Source organism: Ictalurus punctatus, chromosome 11 (genome assembly GCF_001660625.3).
Source record: "Ictalurus punctatus breed USDA103 chromosome 11, Coco_2.0, whole genome shotgun sequence".
NCBI lineage: Eukaryota > Metazoa > Chordata > Actinopteri > Siluriformes > Ictaluridae > Ictalurus > Ictalurus punctatus.
This window is the reverse complement of record NC_030426.2, coordinates 2563975-2584733: the sequence shown is the minus strand read 5'-3', so window position 1 is coordinate 2584733 and position 20759 is coordinate 2563975. Positions and strand designations below refer to the sequence as shown.

General features: G+C 39.0%; 1 protein-coding gene across 1 annotated transcript in view; it reads left to right on the top strand.

Annotated features, from left to right (window-relative positions):
- Window positions 1–20759, top strand: part of LOC108271629 (contactin-4) — a 188131-nt gene that overhangs the window by 156192 nt on the left and 11180 nt on the right. The window contains exons 15-21 of the mRNA XM_053683821.1: window positions 4099–4257; window positions 5449–5598; window positions 6636–6658; window positions 8025–8259; window positions 10940–11055; window positions 13167–13329; window positions 14931–15043. Coding sequence (XP_053539796.1) covers window positions 4099–4257; window positions 5449–5598; window positions 6636–6658; window positions 8025–8259; window positions 10940–11055; window positions 13167–13329; window positions 14931–15043 — 959 coding nt within the window. The remainder of the gene's footprint in view (window positions 1–4098; window positions 4258–5448; window positions 5599–6635; window positions 6659–8024; window positions 8260–10939; window positions 11056–13166; window positions 13330–14930; window positions 15044–20759) is intronic.

Below are 20759 nucleotides of genomic sequence, written 5' to 3'. Positions count from 1 at the left end.
GTGTTACGCCTTGCTCCCGTTTCACTTCTGTGTGAAGTGTCTAGGGATGGAGCACGCCAGGAGAGCATTCGAGAGGTCTGGCTATGCGCATTGTGAACGCATTACAATTAGGCAGCTCCGCTTGTGGCTCGCTCTCTTTGCGGCCGAAGGGAGTTAGGTTTCATAGCCTCGCGAATCTGCGCTGGCCGCTCACGAGGTATCCAGCCAGCTCAGGTCCTGGGGATCTCGTATGAATCTGGAAGAGGAGCCGGAGTCGAGCACTGCTCTGTCTCTTGCTCTCTCTTCCGACTCGCTGCTGGATTTTGGAGCTCGCATCACGACTCTTTCTAAATAAAAATGTTACAAATAAAATAAATCAAATTTCCTCTCTGATTCCGAGAAGCCAGAAGGGTGTGCTAAAAACTGAGAGCAGCTCTCAAGCATATAAAGAGCAGCTTGAAGTGATTACTAAGGTTGGATGAGCTTTTTTCTCCCCAGTGAAAATAAATCTCCCTCACACTGCAGAAAACTCCCCTTTTTTCCAGAAGTACATGACAAAATATCAGGCTTCTGAGGGAAAACCATGCATAAGCCGTTTTTAAAACCCCACGAGGACAGATTATTCGGCCATCATGGGGAATGAACGGCATGGCTATTAAGCTTTGCCGAAGGTGGAGGAGACGCTTGCGAGCTACCCCTCTCCATCGACGGCAGGTTATTTAGGTGGGCCGGCTTTGCCATCCAAGCCATGTAAGGCCACCGCAGCGTTGGTGGGCAAGGCTTATGCAGTAGTTGGTCTTGCTTGTGGGTCAATGCAGACAATGGCAGTGTTGCAGGCCTACAAGCAGACAGCATTCAGCCATTTCCTTTCCTGTTGTGTCGAGTTCACAAGTGGATCCCGGTCCAGCACTAGTGTGAGGAAGGCACAGATGGGCGGTGTGGTGGCCTGCGTCCTCCTGCAGGCAGCCAGGGGAACCGGGTGCCCACAGTCGCAACCTTCTACGACGCCTGATCTGAAGATGGTTATAAAGGCCAAGCAGACAAAGGAGGAGCGGTCCTGATGGACAGATCAGGGGACTTGAGGTTGTTAGGGCAGTTAGCCCCCAGTGCTAATGTAGGGCCTCCCCTAGCCAAGGCTGTCCCAAGTTTTCAGTGGTCAGCGAGCTGTCACAGGGCAACAAAAATCTAATGCTTCCCCTCCAATAGAATAGGGAAAAGTTAACGTCACTAATAGACCATCTGGCAGTGTGGAAACTACTGCCAAATGTGTCTCCATGGTTTCTGTCTACCGTCGAAAAGGGTTACCGGGTCCAGTTCAGAGCTCGATCCCCCCCAGTTCAGAGATGTGCTCACCACAGTAGTCAGCACAGAGCAGAGCCTGATGTTAGCGCAGGAATTAAGATCCCTCTTGGATGAAGGGGCCATAGAACATGTACCCCGTTCCCTGAAGGAGGGAGGTTACTACAGCCATTATTTCCTGGTCCGCAAAAAAGATGGGAGTGTGCGGCCTATTTTAGATCTGCGTCATCTGAACTGTACTCTTCAGACATACAGGTTCAAGATGCTGACAGCCAAACTTATCGTTCCACAGATTCAGTTTGATGACTGGTTTGTGACGATAGATCTAAAAGATGCATATTTCCACATAAAAATATTGCCCAGTCACAGCAAGTTCCTGAGGTCTGCATTTGGAGGAAACACATACCAGTATTGGGTTCTTCCCTTCAGGCTAGCTTTATCCCCTCACATCTTCACAAAGTGCATGGATGTCATTCTGGCTCCATTGCAACTCCAGGGCATCCATGTACTAAACTACCTGGATGGCTGGTTAATTCTAGCATGATCCAGGGACCTGGCAATTCAACATCGAGATATTGTTCTCGCCCACATGAAGAGCTTGGGGCTCAGGTTGACCCTCTGAAAAATATGCTTTCTCCAGTGCAGAGGACAACTTTTCTAGAGGTTATAGGGATTCTACTACGATGAGAGCGTTTCTATCTATGCGTAGGGTCAAGCCTATCAACATTGAGAAAGAAAAAGCTGGATCTTGGCATCCCCACGAGTCTCTACAAGAGACTGTTGGGGCTTATGGCAGCAGCAGCTGACATCATCCCATTGGGACTATTGCACGGGAGAATGTTTCAGTGGTGGCTGAAAAGTTGGGGATTATTCTGAGAGTAATCAGTGTCATGCGGCAATGCCTAAGTGCTCTGAGAATTTGGAAGTGTCCCCGGTTTCTAGCCTTCAGTCACACTTTAGGGGTGTCTCCTTATCACCTTATCATGGTAATGACAGACACCTCCCTCACGGGCTGGGGTGCGGTTATACACGGCTGTTCAGCTCCCGGTTTCTGGAGCGGCCCTCATCTGTAGTGGCACTATAAATTGCCTAGAAATGTGGGCCATATTTCTAGCACTGAAATTCTTTCTTCCTCAATTGAGAGGTCACTATGTGTTAGTTGTGACAGACAACACAGCGGTGGTCCCATATATCGACCACCAGGGAGGGTTATGTTTGTGCTCCCTGTTCAGGCAGGCACAACTAATTTTTCTTTAGGCAGAGGGAAAGTTTTTGTCAGTGAGTGCAATGTACATTCTGGTCAACTGGAATGTGGGGGCAGACATCCTGTTGAAGCAGGGGCTGTGGCCCAGGGATTGGTGGGTCCAACCACAAGTGGTGAAGTCCATATGGCGGAGGTTCCATGCCACACAATCTCCACATCATATAGTATGATCTTCTCCATGGTGTTTAATATAAAATGCACCCCTGCCTTAAAGGACTTGGAGATCGCATACTTTTTCTTCCTCAGTCACTTGACGATTACGCCCCCATCTGATGGTGACTGAGGTCATGTGGGGTATAAAAGGTAACATTGACATAAACAGTAAAATGAAGAAAGTCATTATCTGTGACTTTGGGTATCTGCTAAAGCTAGCGGCATAGCGGCTTCACATTACATGTGTATGACGTCATGTGCCACTGACTGGTAAACAGCTTATACTTCCAATTAGTAAAAAACCTGCTAGTGTTCCATTTGAGACCATACTACTCTTCTAAAATTCATACAGTAGACGGTAAAGTATATAATGCATAGTGTAAGTGTATAGTACTTAATTTGGGACACAACTTTTATATTTACTCTCCGAAGCGTGGTTTAGGAACAGAAGTAATGAAATGAGTAAAAGTACCCCATACCGCGCGCAGAACAACTAATCTATAATGAGATTCGTTGACGAGGATTTTCATAATAAATTATTATCGATTTTATTAATTAGTTGTTGCAGCTCTAGCTCATTCCACTAGGGGGGTCACCTTCTCGAAGGCTTTGCCCAAAAGGGTACCCTTACAGGATATGTGTGCTGCGGCGGGGTGGTTTACACCGCACACATTCATTTGATTTTACAGCCTGCATATACATTCCACCCTGGACTCGAGTGTCTTGCAGTGACCCTTGGGCTCAGATCTTTTTGCACATTCCATACCCTCAGTATGATGAAGTGCGTCTTCTCATTCCCACTGTCTTGAGCTCACGCAATGTGGAGTTCCCTTTGAAAGGGAACGTCTGGGTTACGCATGTAACCCTGTTCCCTGAGAAGAGAACGAGGCATTGTGTAGCTTTGTCATACTGGGGCATGCCTGTGAATTGCGTCTTCGCTTCAGATAATAGAGGCTGACCGCAGTGCCGTTTATATATCACGTAACATGCTTAATTGCCATGTCACCTGATCACGGCAGTCCTATAGATATAATGTTACACACATTTCAGATACCAATCACGCACGAGAGCACTTCCCACAGCGTTAACTTCATGCAACATCTCATTCCCTTCTCAGGCAACAGAGTTACATGCGTAACCCAGACGTTTCATCATATGATTAAGGTGATCAGTCAGAATAACATTGTATTAATTTGCAGTGACCCGTCCCTCTAAGTGGACCCAAACCATGCCACCAACATGCCCCCTATGGCATAACAGAGCTACTGTTTTATTTTCCTTGTTTGTATGTATTTTTGTATGTATGCATTATTTGTAAATAAGAAACTAAAAGATGATTTAAGGCCCTTTCACATGACCTCATGAAGGTTCAAAACATGATGTTTTTTTTTTTGGTTTCATAGGGCCCCCTGGTTGCCCTGAGCGAGTTTTGGTGGGGGAAGTCACTGAACGGACAGTTCAGCTCTCATGGTATCCCAGTCCTGACAATCATAGCCCCATCACACATTATATAGTGCAGGCCCAAAGTCATTTCTTGATTGGCTGGCAGGCTGTAAAAACAGGTACTGTTCTCAGAAAGATACACATTTACATAAAACTTACTAAAAAGTTTTTGAATGTTGTTTATAAATGATGCATTATTAAATATACATGTAGGGACATACAAGAACAATGACGCACTTAAACTAAGAATGTTTACAACACAGGCTTTAATACAATTATTGGATACAATATTTAGATAATTATTTATGGAGCAATCTGCATTATACATTTTTTTTCAGTAAGACAGGTAATTTCTTAACATCTAGTAGAAGTCAAGGTTACTGGACTTATGTCATAAGCTTGCAGATGTTCTGATGAAAAGATAACTAACAAATCATCTTGGGTTAACTGGTCAAATAATTTGCTTGCACAAATAGTGGATATCTTGCAGTTGAGTTACAAAGAACTTTTTCATGAAATGCATCACATGCAATGTAAGGGGAGAAAACAATATGTATATTAGGTTTTGTGTGCTAAACATTCTCGTTATCTGTGGCAAGATTAGAACTCAAAAACACCTCACTGAAAGTGAGCTTGAAACTCTAGTATAACATGTACTAAAGGCAGTGAGATAAATGAATATGAGTGTAGGCATGACTGTTTGTTCTGTTAATAAGATGTACAGTGCCCTCCACTAATATTGGCACCCTTGGTAAATATGAGCAAAGAAGGCTGCTCTATTGTTTAAACTTTTGATCTTTTGTTCAAAACAAAACAAAAAACAGGTTTATCCCTCTAAAAAATCTTAAATATAGATGTGCAACAAAATGTATTTGAAGTATATTCCCATTGATATTTTACATTTTTTTAGAACACCTGGGTGACTAGGAACTGGAAATTGTTCAACCATAACTTTCCGTCTCACAGGGATGAATCTTAATTTCTGCTGAGGCACACATGGTTGGGTCAGAATTTGATTCCAACAGTATGTATCCAACTTGGACAGTATGGACAGTATAGACCCAACGTGTTTTGTGTCAACAGTCCAGACTGGTGGAGGTGGTGTAATGGTGTGGGGCATGTTTTCTTGGCACACTTTGGGCCTGTTAATACCAATCAATCATCACTTGAATGCCACAGCCTATTTGAGTATTGTTGCAGAGCATGTGCATCCCTTCATGGAACATGACAATGTGTTCTTAAGTGTGTGTCTTGGTTCATGTTCAGAGGGCATTTATTTGTGTCTCCATTCCAAATTTCTTTACTCCTAGTTCCTCATGCTGTGCCTGGGCAGATGACACGTGCTATTGCAGTGGGCTTGAGCCCGTGGGTTCAGTACAAGTTTAGGGTGGCAGCCATGAACAGTGTCGGCATGGGTGAGCCTAGTGCCCCATCTGAGGCTGTTCTCACTAAGGCAGCAGGTACGAATCTAAACACTAAAACGCCTCCTTATGTCCTCTACTCCTCTTCCTGAACACATGACTTCATTTCCTCTTCTTTTCCTTTCTTTTTCATTTTGTACCTCTCTATCTTCTCTCCTCTAGAACCCCTCAAGCCATTTATACTCTTCATTTTGTCTCATCTCCAGCTCCTCTTCCCCCTCTTTTCCTCTCATTTCCTTCCGTTACTAATGTTGCAGGCCCACAGCGAGAATGCTGTTTAACTCCATAATTAAATTAAATTTAATTCACTTGGAGAGACTCATCTCAATGGCAGATTAGCCATGGGAAATCTGTGATCATTGTTTCCTGTCAGTCATTGCACATGGCCCCAAATCACCAAATAATCTCCTCACAATTAAGACACAAATCATGCGTGCAACTATCTGATCAACACCAGAGGAGATTTTGCTAAATTGACTGAGAAGCAGCACTGATGGTGTTTGTATTTTATATGGCGGCTGAATAACTATGGATATTTGTGCTTCCTGTTCCTTCAGTCATGTTTTAAATCTCTTTTGATATCAGAAGGGTAAAGGTGTCATGCTGTACTTTTTAATCATTTTGTTGTAGTACACTAGCAAGCATTGATTGCTGCTGCTGTTAATTTAGCCATAAAAATGTGTGAAATTTCTACACTCACCATCAAGCAGCAGGAAATTAAAGAGTCTATATTCGGCGTCTGCCTTGATCAGAGATACAAAAAAGAAAATACCATGTCAACTTTAGCCAATTTTACTCCCTTGGCTCCAAGGCTGTCGCATCACCGGGATTTGACTTCCACCGAAGAGACCCTCCATAACTGGGATGACTTTGTCCTTTATTGCATCAGGAAGTTACATAAAAACAGTATTGATACATACAGTATATCCTTATGTCTGTCTCATCCAAACACTTTTAAAATGTAATGGAATTCACTTTATATATTCATATATCTCAGTTGTTTATCGGCAGATTTAAACTACTGCCCTCATCAGTTAGCCATTATCAGTTAGTGTTGTTTTTGTTACCTTTTATAGGGAAATGTGTTAAACTGTCAATGGTAAAACACAATAGATGCACTAGATAGAGACTATATTGGCAAATGTTGGCTTAGACCTTTTAAAAAATAAATGTGAATAAAACTAAAACTACATAATTTTATAACATAATTTAGATTTTTTTTAAACCCTAAGCGTTAATAAAAGACATTTTCAACATAAAACATATGTATTAAACATAAAAAAGATGTATATACAATACTGTATTTCATAGTCATCCCACAAGGCCCTCACTCTTATTTATTTATACAGGCTTTCCAAAATGATGAGCACTGACTTTCTACATGAACGTTACATTACTTAATCTTTGTTATGTTCACTGACACCACTTTTTAATGTGCAAATCAACCATCAACTGTTATTTACACTAAGGGATTTACATTCCTGGATGGACTTGCAAATATTTAATTTGTTCAGTGTTTTGCACCATACAAATTAAAGAGAAGGCTTATATGAAGTGACAGGAAGAAAGTAGCAAGGAGTAACAAAATCAGGAGGGGTCTAATATCTAAATGCTTCGATGTTTTATTAGGAATCCTAGAATGTAACTGTAGTCTAAACTAAGCACAAAAAATATTAATGCAGTTTTTTTTTATCCCAGACACTTGCTAGTTTGTCAGCGATCTAGTTGCCTGTTAACATGGCAATGCAGCAACACATAATGGCATGCTAACATGTTATGAATGTCTATATTTTTAGGCCCATTTTATATCAAGGGCCTCATAATCAGAAATGCTGTGCCTTTGTTGGCCACTGTTGATCCATTAAAATTGTGTTGGCTTGATAGTTTTATCTTTTTTTTTTTTTTTTCTTAAATCAATCTTCTGCCATGAATTGGATTCAATATTAAACCTCAGAAGTAATGCCATTTAAATTAGACAAGTCATAATTAAAACCTAGAGCTGTCACCGTCACTTTCTTATGTGTGCAGCTGTTCCCTACAGAAATCATATAGATAGAGATAGAGTGTCATATTAGAGAAAAGCCTTGCGTAAGAAAAAATGTGAAATGACAAAGTTTGTCAAGAGATTTTCTCCATAAGCACACTGGCTGTCATGCCACATGTTCAGCTTTGTGGTGATGGCAAGTAAGATTTTAAAAATGGAGCATTTCACATGTTTTGAGAGCTTAGATACCAGATTGACAGAGCAGTAATCACAGCTTTTCAGCTTATCCAGGAAGACATGACAGTAGCAAGAAAAGAACAACAAGGGACTTTCTTGTCATCCTCAAATTATGTAAAATGATCTCAGCTAATTACATGAATCAAGCATCTTATCTCTAGATTTTTTTTGACCATCTGGGAGCATTAAAATGTTTTTTTGTTTTTTTTTTGTTGTTTTTTTTAACATTCTCTTTCAATTTTAGCCTGTTCCAGAAGAACTACAGAATGGAGAAGAATTTGGATATGTGGTAGCCTTTCGTTTACTTGATTCTCTGGTCTGGATGCAGAGCTTGGTGCCCTCAGTGGATGAATCCCGATATGTGTTTAAAAATGACACCTTTCCTACACTCTCACACTTCGAGGTGAAGGTGGGAGTGTACAACAGCATTGGAAAAGGACCCTACAGCCCTGTATCTGTTGTCTACTCAGCAGAGGAAGGTTGCGTAAATATTTGTCATTTCTCTTCACACAAATAGTTTATAATGACATACATATTTATCATTTATGATTGTACCATGCAGAAAAAAAAAAAAAAAAAAACTGTTGACCTGCAAATTAGAATTTAGATGTTAATGTTGTATTATTTAGGTAGTGTTGCTGCATCACAACTCTCAGGTACAGGGTCAATGCTGTGCTCAGGTTACTGTCTGTGTGGAGTTTCACAGGTTCTTCCCATGTCCTATCTGTAGAGAAAATTAGCTGTTTAGGTTAAATTGTTGTATTCTCCACCATTATATTTAACGAACATTAGCTGTTTAAAATGAGCTATTGTATTCTCCACCAAATTAGTGCTTAGTGGTTAGCACGTTCGCCTCACACCTCCAGGGTCCGGGGTTCAATTCCCGCCGGGGCCATGTGTGTGCGGAGTTTGCATGTTCTCCCCGTGCTGCGGGGGTTTCCTCCGGGTACTCCGGTTTCCTCCCCCAGTCCAAAGACATGCATGGTAGGCTGATTGGCATGTCTAAAGTGTCTGTAGAGTATGAATGGGTGTGTGAGTGTGTATGTGATTGTGCCCTGCGATGGATTGGCACCCTCTCCAGGGTGTACCCCGCCTTGTGCCTGATGCTCCCGATGCTCCCTGGGATAGAACCTGGATAGGCTCCAGGTTCCCCCGTGACCCTGAAGAAGGAGTAAGCGGTAGAAGATGTATGGATTATTTCTGATCACCTATTCGTCTAGCGATAAGTTGAACTTAGCATATTCGTTAATTATGCGTTAGATATTACCTCTATGGCCACCGGCAATAATATCCTAGATACAGTGGAACATTATTTGAAGAGCATGTAGCAGGATCACCAATTCAAGGCAGTGACCCTTGTAAACAAATAAGACACGTGTGTTTAAAAACAGACTATACTTTATTGAACTATTCTACGACACAGAAACTAATCTTACACAAACACACTCACGCACGCAAGAAGAGATGAAAATGGTTCGACAGAGTGAATGAAGTTCTGAGTGTATAACAAAGGATGTTATTTCGCAGTCCATGACCTGAACAACCACCAATTTTATCAAACTAATTTCACTTCTTTAGAAGGGCTTTAAACTTTTATTATATGTCTTAGCTAGATTCTGGAGGTACTGTGCTTGCCTTTTAAGGGGATTTCCACATTAAGTCGTGGTCTTGAGGGGATTACCGCTGTGGTTATTCATTCGTCTGGTTGGGGTTGAGTGACATCTCGTAAGACCAACCGGAATGCTAAACGGAACAGCGTCTAGTATGAGGAATGTTTGGAGAGCTGGCGGCGGGAGTTTTGAAAAGCTGGGGAGCTCTAGGCTGGGTTTCCGAGCAGATGTTGATTGAAAGCTCCTGCTACCATTGATGAGGTGAGATGAGTTGATTTGAGCAAGCCAAGAGAGCAGAGACAACCCCAAAAAGAAAGCAGAGAGTTGGGTTTTAACTCTTTTCTGGCTAGTCCAGCCCTCTAAGGGTTCCAACAAACCAGAGATTGTCTTAGGGCTGGGTGTAAGCCAAATGCTCCACCCATTATGTTAATCAGTCCATGGTCTTTGCAGATGGGTGGTTCCACACCTTTTCATGATGCTTGGATTAAACTGTCCAAAATACTAACATGTACATCCTATCTGAATTTCTTTACTTTCGTCTATCAGAAATTTATTCCACAAATACATACATACAGCACACAACATTTGTTAAGAACACTATTAAGAGTAAAACACAAGAATCATACTAGTACTACTATACTAATACATGCTAAATAAATTAAAATTTGTGGTAACTTAATGAATGGTTATACATATGTAGGAAATGGAAGGAAACATGCCAGAAAATAGGTGACTGCAGTGGTTTTAAATATATATTCAGGGTTTTATTCAGGTTTGGCCTAAAGGCCTAAATCACTGCATGTGACAGCAGTTTCCGTGGTCAAGATGGTTCAACCCTTGGTCAGGGATGTCTCTAACACTCATCTTATTGTCGTAAGGTGGTTGAGTCGAGACAAATGCAAACAGAGAGTAATTAAGTGGCTCCTGAATGTTTGCTGGGTGAGGGTTCATTGTTCTATGGCATCCAGTCTGTAACTTTGGGTTTTGTATGTCTAATTCTTTTGTGGATCATATGTCCTGCTTGTGGTTGAGATCCTACACTTAACATGACAGTAAGTAGATTGGCTACTCTAAATTCCCCCTAGTTGTGTGCACATGGGTGTATAAAGCCTTGCAGTAGATTGGTGACCTGTCCTTGGTGTTTTCTTGTTTTGGGTGAACTGTTTCTTCATAGGCTCTGAACATGACCTGGAATTGGAGAAGCACTTACAGACAGTAGAAATGTATAAATGAATGAACTCTTTAAAAGCTAATTTAAAAGCCTTAATGGCATATCAAGCCTCTCTTCAGAAAAACTAGGAATGGTGGATAACGTAAATGGTATTTACACACATCTATCACTTTTCATTTGTCTGCATAATGACTGCTCAAAAAACTCCCCTTAGTATTAAGATTCTATCTTAACAAAGGTGAACAAACAAATGTCATGATATTTAAAAGTCTTATATGTTGTAGTAGCTCTTTATCAGACTTTACAATTTTTTTTAAACAATTTGTTGTTTTGTCCCTGTTATCCTTTATTTTGGTTTCCTGCTCTTTGTCTTCCCAGAACCCACTATAGCCCCTACTAAAGTGTGGGCACATAGTCTTTCCTTCTCAGAACTGCAGGTTTTCTGGGATCCCATCCTGCCAAGCCATAGCAAATCCACAATCTTAGGATACGAGGTAAGGAAAAAGGCAACTCCTATTTAATTAATTAATTAATTATGCACTGTTTGTTTACCTTTCACTATTTCTATTGTAAAATTGACAATACATTAAAAAATGTCAACTATTTAAAGAATTCGCTACACACAAAAGACCCATTTAGACAATTAGTACATTTTTCTTCAGAGGGTCAAAAATCAATTATCTCCTCTTGGATCACTTGAGGTGTGGTAATTTGGCCTGTTTTCTCATCTCAGTGTGTGCTGTTGAAACAGCATTGCCAAGTTTGGATGTAATAAGGAAACAAGGAGGGTCAAGACACACTGACATTGTTGTTTTATTTGGATGAAATCCTGATTAGAGGAGTCAGATTGAATGTACCCTCCCTGCAATTTTTCTTTTGTTTACATCAGATATTCCTTATATATTTCTGGAATCAGAGAAGGACCATTGCTTGGCCCACATTTTTTTTTTTCCCAGCTACTTCAGTGTACAAAGGGCTTGATAATGAACTGATGAGGTGAATCAGCCTTGTTAGAGCAGACGTTTTAAAAAAAAAAATCTGGAGTGAATTGTTTTCTAATGCATGACTGCTTTCAAATGTTCCCTTTTATTGTTCTTGTTCTGGCTTATGACACCAAATACCCAGTGGCTGTCTACAACAGCTATGGATTGTTAGAATGCGCTCAGGTTTTATATTAAATGTGTGCTGATATGAAATATCATATTATTGTATTATATGAAACATCGGATATATTGTATAATAATTTTGTTTATAAAACACACCAAGGTTTTTAAAATAGGGTTAGATTGTGTATCTGATACTAACATTAAATAGCAGGCTACCTGTCAGGTTCATACCTAGTTAAATTTACCCATAGGACCTTTTGCGGGCTACAGAAGAAATATGACTTGCTTTTTTCTCAGTCAGAATGGTCAGAAATACTATCCTGGGTGAGTCCAATGTTAGGGTGCCATTTGTGTCCCACTGATTTACTAACTTGTATGTACAAGTAAAAGGCTTAGGTTTTGTTCTTCACATCAATTTATGTGTATATTTCAGATAAATAACTTAAAACATTATTAAAAGCTGTCTGTAGCACTTAGAAAACAGCATTTATGAATGCCCTAATATTATTTTTGCAGTAATGTATGAATCCATTAAATATCTCAACATCGATTTCCATGACTCATCCATTATAGGTTATGAAAAATGTACATCCCACAACATTTACTCAACCCTGTTATATGGATTAACATTCATGTCTTGAAATACAGCATATAGACTATTTCACTCTCATTCTTTTTTTTTTTTTTACTTTATTTTCAGTTGTATGCTGAATTATGAGGTCACTTTGAATGTACAACCCAAATTATTGAGAGTAAATAATTAATTATGAAAAATAGTAATTATTAAAGAATTAGAGTGTCCTTAATGCCATCATGCCATTATCATGGAACCTAGGTAACCAGATTTTTTGTGCGTTTGTTAATTCTGTGCTTTAAATAAATAAATAAATAAATAAATAAATAAAACTGCAGAATGCAGAGAAATTCTCAATTTTTAATACAAAATTGGACAAAACTCAATTTTTTTTCACCAAAAAAATATTATGTGCGTCTTATTTTATCAAACACAAATCTCATGTGTTTAAAAAACAAACAAACTGCAAAATGCAGTTGAAAAACCTATTAAAAATGAGATTGTTGGCTGAGATAGGTTAACATATTTTAAATGCATGTTTTGATAGATTTGGTGTTGGTGGTACCGCAATCTTGGAATCACTCTTCTATCTTCCAATTATGTTCTCAGTGAACATAATTAGGGGACTGACTTTGTTCATAATTACATGTGATGTTGTCTTCAGATTTGGCCAAACGAAGAAACCTTACAATGCATCTGTCTTTCTGTCTGCCTTTCAAATAACGTAGCCTTTATTGCAAGTACACACATCTCAAAAATGATGTCTACTAAATAAAGTGTAATGTAGTGACAGTATATTAATGTGTCCAATATCATTGATGTTGGACATCATGATATGTCTCATAACTAATCATCAGTACATCAGTCTGTTATCAATCTTCTATCAAGCTTCTGTTTTTAACTATAAGTGCTGTTGTGGGACAAGGGCTCATTACAGAGTGAGGCAATGAAGGAAAGGGTCATAAGAAGCCCAGCTTATATCACAGGCCTGAAGGGCAGCACGCTGTATCTAATCTCAGTGAGAGCTCACAACAGTGGTGGAGTTGGACCTACCAGTGCTGTCATCAACATGACAACAAAGAAACCGCGTGAGTTTCTCTACTATAATGCAAGCAAAACAAATAACTTTTTACATAAAAATCTCACAGGATTCCAAAAAAATATGATGTTCACCTCAATTTGTCACACACAAATCTCATGTATTGATCTTTTCTTTAAAAAATGCACATCTTTTTTGTTTTCACAGTAACTTCATAAATTGATATTATTTTCAGCCAAGGAACCTGCAAAAAATGTCTCTCTCTCTTGGTTTTTTTTTTTTTTTTTTTAATTTTTATCCAATTTCTGTCTTTTACATGTTTTTCCGTCAATCTAATCTAATGTGAGTCCTTTTTAGCAGTTGATTTCTAATGAACGCGCACTGTGTATACACTTCCCTCCCACTACTCTAGCTGCAGTAGATGCCGAAATGATTAAAGCGGGCCACTGTTCATTAGCATACTGTTACTGTCCTTGATAAATATGCTGCAGACAGGCAAATGCAGTGGGGTTCAGTCATTTACACTGCCAGCACCTATGTTTCTCTTGATAAATGTGGTTCTAAAGCATTGTTTGTGGTAATATCTCTTCAGGGTTTTTCATTCATTACCTGAATTTTTCATTCATTACCTTCAGTAACTACCTTAACACGATGGATCGGGTGCCTATCGAAGAAACACTGGGCACAAGGCAGGAAAACACCCTGGATAGGATGTTGTTTGCATACTCATTCACACCTAGGGATAATTCAGAGTAATCAGTATGCCTACTGGCATGGTTTTTGGTAGATGGGAGGAAACCTGAGAACCCAGAAGAAACTCAGACAGTTACCTTAGCTCAGGATCAAACTGGTGAACCTAGATGCAGAGCTATTAGGCAGCAGCTCTACCATGCTGATCCTCTCATTTGTGGAATAAAAAAAAGAAGAAGAAAAGAAAAACTCAGTAACAACTGCAACTATAATGGAGTAATTATGTATTAACAGTATTGAAACAATTCTCTGTTTAATTTACAGATAACAGAACTATTACCACAAATACTCCAACACCATCATGCAAAAAAACAAACAAGCAAACAAAAAAAATCTAGAGAATAACTAATCAGTGGAATGATCATACTGAATTGATAGGATCCTCCATCTTCCCATGACAGATCCATGTAGACTTTGTTAAAGCCCCAAGCATATTTTAATGGAACCAGGGTCTTATCAGATAAACTATGATGTCTCAATGGGGAAAAAAAGAGATGGATAACTCATTTGGGTTAATAGACTAAGCAAATAGTTAAGGGAGAATTCAGATGAAGCACTCCCAATGTCACACTGTTTTTCAGCACCGCTTAATAATTAGTCCAATTTTTTGTGCATTGAGTTATCAAACACAGAGAGAGCATAGGCTGCTGAAACAATTAAACTAAATTCTCATATTAGCAAATATCAGAGATTGAGCGATAAATATAATTTATAAAAATGCTTCCTATGATCATAAAAAGGGTTTCTATGATCCAAACAAAACATAAGGTTTAACAGCAATGATCTATAAATTCAAAATCCAGACAATGAAAATTAACTAATTTCATAAATAAATATTGAAAAAAGCAGTTACATTGATATTACGTGGGTGCAAACTGCATTACACTGTTTATTTTTCAGCTCCAAGCCAGTCTCCAGGGAATATTGAGTGGAACTTGACAAACTCCAAGATCTTTTTGCATTGGCAGCATGTAAAGGCAATGGACAATGAATCTGAAGTAACAGGCTACAAGGTGAGATTTGTTCTTTCTGTAGTGCTTTTGTATGCTGTGGAACACCAGAGTATGGATTAATATTTACAAAGTGAAATCTACCTTGTATACACTTGTATACACTTTTTAGTTTATCTTTATACACACATTATAGACACATTTTGTTGCCTATAAATCAGAAATTAGCTTCTGTCCCTCTAGGCAATTTTTTCAGTGACGCCAAACCCATTAGTGTTTTATGCACTACAGGCTTCCATATTTGGTACCTTATGTGTATGCCTTGATTTTAATCAGCTTTTTAATCTGAATGCACACTCTGGTGCTTGCTAATCAGGCAACCTGGACAGTCTTAGTTAAAGGAGAGCCAGCTGGCTCTGGAGTTAGATAAAGGAGCCAGCAGTGTGTTCTGTACTCTTGACCAATTAAAATCCGAAGCTAAAATGAGTCACAGCAACTATTCAAACCTCAGGATTTGTTCAGCTATAAGCGCTTGCTTAAGCTGTGTGGTAAGTTTGCCACCTCAGTCAAACAATGTCTGTTGTATATACACCCAGTGATGTAGGGAAAAGATCTATGTAAACATGAGGAACACATGCAAACACAGTGATCCTACATAATCTTAGATTTCTGGTTTAAAAATTATTTACTAATACCATACAGACTTTAGATCAGACAAAATGTTAATTTGAATAATTTTTTTGCACAGTCATTTAAAAGAATCTCTTCACTGGGAGTTATATTTGTGGTCTGGATCACGCTCAGCATATTTTAAAAATACAGTTCAGAGAGAGCCAGTCAGCATGATGGCCTGCTGTGCTCAAAAAGAGCAGTCTTACTCATCGGCACATATGAACTGGCACAAACCAAGAAAATGAAAAGTGAGTGGAAAGTAAAAAGATCAGCATTGCAATTTTTTTTTCTCTTTTGAATGCATTAATTAGATGCTGAATGGTGCTGGCTAACTAAGAAAGGCCTTTCCAGTGGGCTGAAAGCAACTGGAATGCTGTGAGCTACAAGCTTTACTGAGCATCACTTTCCAGTATTCATCATTTGTAATCCAGGCTGCTTTCAGAGCAGAACTTGTATAATGCAATCAATAGCTACAAATTATCTCACCCATGCAGGCAAGAAGGAATATCAGAAGCCCAGGTCTTTGTTTTTCATCTGTCCGTTTAAAGAAGAATTATAAATGATTTATGGATCTTTTTCCCTAAGAGCACAGCAAATTGCTTGGCATACTAATCATCTTTCTAGTGTGCTGAGAATTCACTTTTAAGTTTTAAACACTTTTTCCAGTAGACACTATCAGAAAACAGTGTTATTAGAAATAGTTGTCCAGACCTCAAAAAAACAAGACAAGAGAAAAATACCTTTAGATACTATGTGGAGAAAACCTTGAGAAGAGATATGGCTCAAAAGTGGATTCCTCACCATGTGGGAGGCATGGATAGTAGAATCATAATCATATCCATTATTGTCTTGTGTGGCTATGACTGTTAAGCTGTCATTCAACTCATCTTTTCTTACAGAATTAAAAAAAAAAATTGACAAGGAATCTTTTCCTTCTTGTGAGTCTATTGAATACATTGTTATTGGTGTCTTTTGAAAGGTGGTGTCAGTGTTTCATAGCATGCTAGTGTATGAAAGCAGTTTGTTCAATTCTTTCATAAAAGTAACCGCAGTATATTACGTAATACTCTTTGGCTTATTTGGCTTATTTAAATATTACATAATACGTCTCTTAAGCCCTGTTTGGATTGGACATGATGGGGTAATATACTTATTACTGGAATCATACAGGATTTTAGTCCATCTGAATCTGTCATGTCATTTTATTATTTAAACGGCGTTATTTACCTCCTATAAAATGACCAGTAGAAATAACCTCAGGTAACATGTATCCGATCCAAACTGAAATGTTGGTAAAGATTCCATTATGTCACATGGGAAAAGTTTCTGCAAAGACACTTCAGGAACAGCTTACTCTTTTCTATCGCGTCCTGCCAAAACCAAAATTAAACCAAATATTGTCCATGTTTGAAACACAGAAAAATAAGATTTTAAAGCAACATTGTGTAACAGACATATGTCTGGAAATACTGTCATGTCCAAATACGGAGTCGTCTCTCCCACTCATCATGAACTCGTGTTAACACATCTGGTGTTATGCATGTAATTGCATGTCCATCACAACCTTGCGACAGCTTCTCGATCCAGCCATGAGAATGATATCTCTTCTTTTGCCAAAAGCATTCTTAAAGGCTATCTGAAACTAAGTAGGAAAAATTTTGGAAGACATTTTACTAAAAAGTGTTAGATTCCCATTGGTAGATTTTGTTTTTGGTTTGTTGTCGTTGTTGTTGTTGGGCGTTTTCTTAAAACTGACTGCAAAAGCAGTCACAAGACAAAACAAACTGAATGGTATGAAGTGATGCTATGGGCTGACTGTTATGAGCCCAGCAGTCACTATAGATTCATACTGTCAATCAGTGCCAGCTATATAAGGTGACTACACAAAGTGACACAACCGCTAGAATTAATCTCCATTTGGGCTAAATATCTTCTAGTCCCTTTCAGTGATATGTCTACTATACATCTTCAACATTCATCTTCCATAATGACTGTAAATGAAGTGGATTATTTACTGTCATCCATTTTTCCTGAAAATGTGTTTTGAAGAAGAAACTAAAAGTATACTGAATAAGCACACATTGTCTAATCAAAGTACAAATTACACTACGAGATAGACAATAGAACTGTAAGTTTTGTGGGGTTTTTGGTCATTGTTGTAATGAAATGTTTTGAAATTTTTTGTTTACCATAAAGGTACTGGAGCATTACTCTGTGGGCTTGAAACATTAAAAATAGTAATAAGAATAATAAAAATTGCTAATACAGTTTCCTATCTGTGTGTGTGTGTGTGTGTTAATTTTCCCAAATATTATTTACATACGGATTATAATTTTATTATTATTATTATTATTATTATTATTATTATTAGCAGTGAGACCTTGAGACATAATTTAGTGATCAACCCTAATAGATTAATTGTCAAGCTACTGATATATATATATATATATATATATATATATATATATATATATATATATATATATATATATATATATATATATTTTAGATTTCAGCCCTTGCGTCTAATATTATCACCAGCTGCCACTAGGTGTAAAGATGTCACTTGTTTATTTATGGTGTAAAGATGTCACCATAAAATTTCACCATGCATTGCATGTATTGCATAAAATACTCCAAAGGCATTACAGATATGACAGTGATGTTGTTAACTTTTTTCCTAGACTGTAACTGTTCTAAACTTTTACTGAAGGTGAAGAATTCTGGCCACTCTCCAGATTTTGGACACACACACACACACACACACACACACACACACACACACACACACAGTGTCCTCCACTAATATTGGCACCCTTGGTAAATATGGACAGGTAAGGCTGTGAGAAATTGTCTATTTAAAAAAAAAAAAAAATTCACAAAAATACTCTGCTCTCATGAATTGCTAACAAAACACAGATTTATATATATAAAAAAAATATTTGTTACATATATACAGTGAGGGAAAATAGTATTTGATCCCCTGCTGATTTTGTACGTTTGCCCACTGACAAAGAAATGATCAGTCTATAATTTTAATGGTAGTTGTATTTGAACAGTGAGAGACAGAATAACAACAAAAAAAATCCAGAAAAACGCATGTCAAAAATTTTATAAATTAATTTGCATTTTAATGAGGGAAAAAAGTATTTGACCCCCTCTCAATCAGAAAGATTTCTGGCTCCCAGGTGTCTTTTATACAGGTAACGAGCTGAGATTAGGAGCACACTGTTAAAGGGAGTGCTCCTAATATCAGTTTGTTACCTGTATAAAAGACACCTGTCCACAGAAGCAATCAATCATTCAGATTCCAAACTCTCCACCATGGCCAAGACCAAAGAGCTCTCCAAGGATGTCAGGGACAAGACTGTAGACCTACACAAGTCTGGAATGGGCTACAAGACCATTGCCAAGCAGCTTGGTGAGAAGGGGACAACAGTTGGTGCGATTATTCGCAAATGGAAGAAGCACAAAAGAACTGTCAATCTCCCTCGGCCTGGGGCTCCATGCAAGATCTCACCTCGTGGAGTTGCATTGATCATGAGAACAGTGAGGAATCAGCCCAGAACTACACGGGAGGATCTTGTCAATGATCTCAAGGCAGCTGGGACCATAGTCACCTAGAAAACAATTGGTAACACACTACGCCGTGAAGGACTGAAATCCTGCAGCGCGCGCAAGGTCCACTGCTCAAGAAAGCACATATACATGCCCGTCTGAAGTTTGCCAATGAACATCTGAATGATTCAGAGGACAACTGGGTGAAAGTGTTGAGGTCAGATGAGACCAAAATGGAGCTCTTTGGCATCAACTCAACTCGCCGTGTTTGGAGGAGGAGGAATGCTGCCTATGACCCCTGGAACACCATCCCCACCGTCAAACATGGAGGTGGAAACATTATGCTTTGGGGTTTTTTTTTCTGCTAAGGGGACAGGACAACTTCACCGCATCAAAGGGACGATGGACGGGGCCATGTACTGTCAAATCTTGGGTGAAAACCTCCTTCCCTCAGACAGGGCATTGAAAATGGGTCGTGGATGGATATTCCAGCATGACAATGACCCAAAACACACGGCCAAGGCAACAAAGGAGTGGCTCAAGAAGAAGCACATTAAGGTCCTGGAGTGACCTAGGCAGTCTCCAGACCTTAATCCCATAGAAAATCTGTGGAGAGAGCTGAAGGTTCGAGTTGCCAAACGTCAGCCTCGAAACCTTAATGATTGGAGAAGATCTACAAAGAGGAGTGGGACAAAATCCCTCCTGAGATGTGTGCAAACCTGGTGGCCAACTACAAGAAACGTCTGACCTCTGTGATTGCCAACAAGGATTTTTAAACCAAGTACTAAGTCATGTTTTGCAGAGGGGGTCAAATACTTATTTCCCTCATTAAAATGCAAATCAATTTATAACATTTTTGACATGCGTTTTTCTGGATTTTCTTGTTGTTATTCTGTCTCTCACTGTTCAAATACAACTACCATTAAAATTATAGAATGATCATTTCTTTGTCAGTGGGCAAACGTACAAAATCAGCAGGGGATCAAATACTTTTTTCCCTCACTGTAGTATCTCACAAAAGTGAGTACACCCCTCACATTTTTGTAAATACTTGATTATATATTTTCATGTGACAACACTGAAGAAATGACACTTTGCTACAATGTAAAATAGTGAGTGTACAGCTTGTGTAGCAGTGTAAATTTTCTGTCCCCTCAAAATAACTCAACAAACAGCCATTAATGTCTAAACCGCTGGAAACAAAAGTGAGGACACCCCTAAGTGAAAATGTCCAAATTGGGCCCAATTAGCCATTTTCCTTCACGTTGTCGTGACTTGTTACAGTAGTGTTACAAGGTCTCAGGTGTGAATGGGGAGCAGGTGTGTTAAATTTGGTGTCATCGCTCTTACACTCCCTCATACTGGTCACTGGAAATTCAACATGGCGCCTCATGTCAAAGAACTCTCTGAGGATCTGAAAAAAATAATTGTTGCTCTACATAAAGATGGCCTAGGCTATAAGAAGATTGCCAAGACCCTGACACTGAGCTGCATCATGGTGGCCAAGACTATACATCGGTTTAACAGGACAGGTTCCAGTCAGAACAGG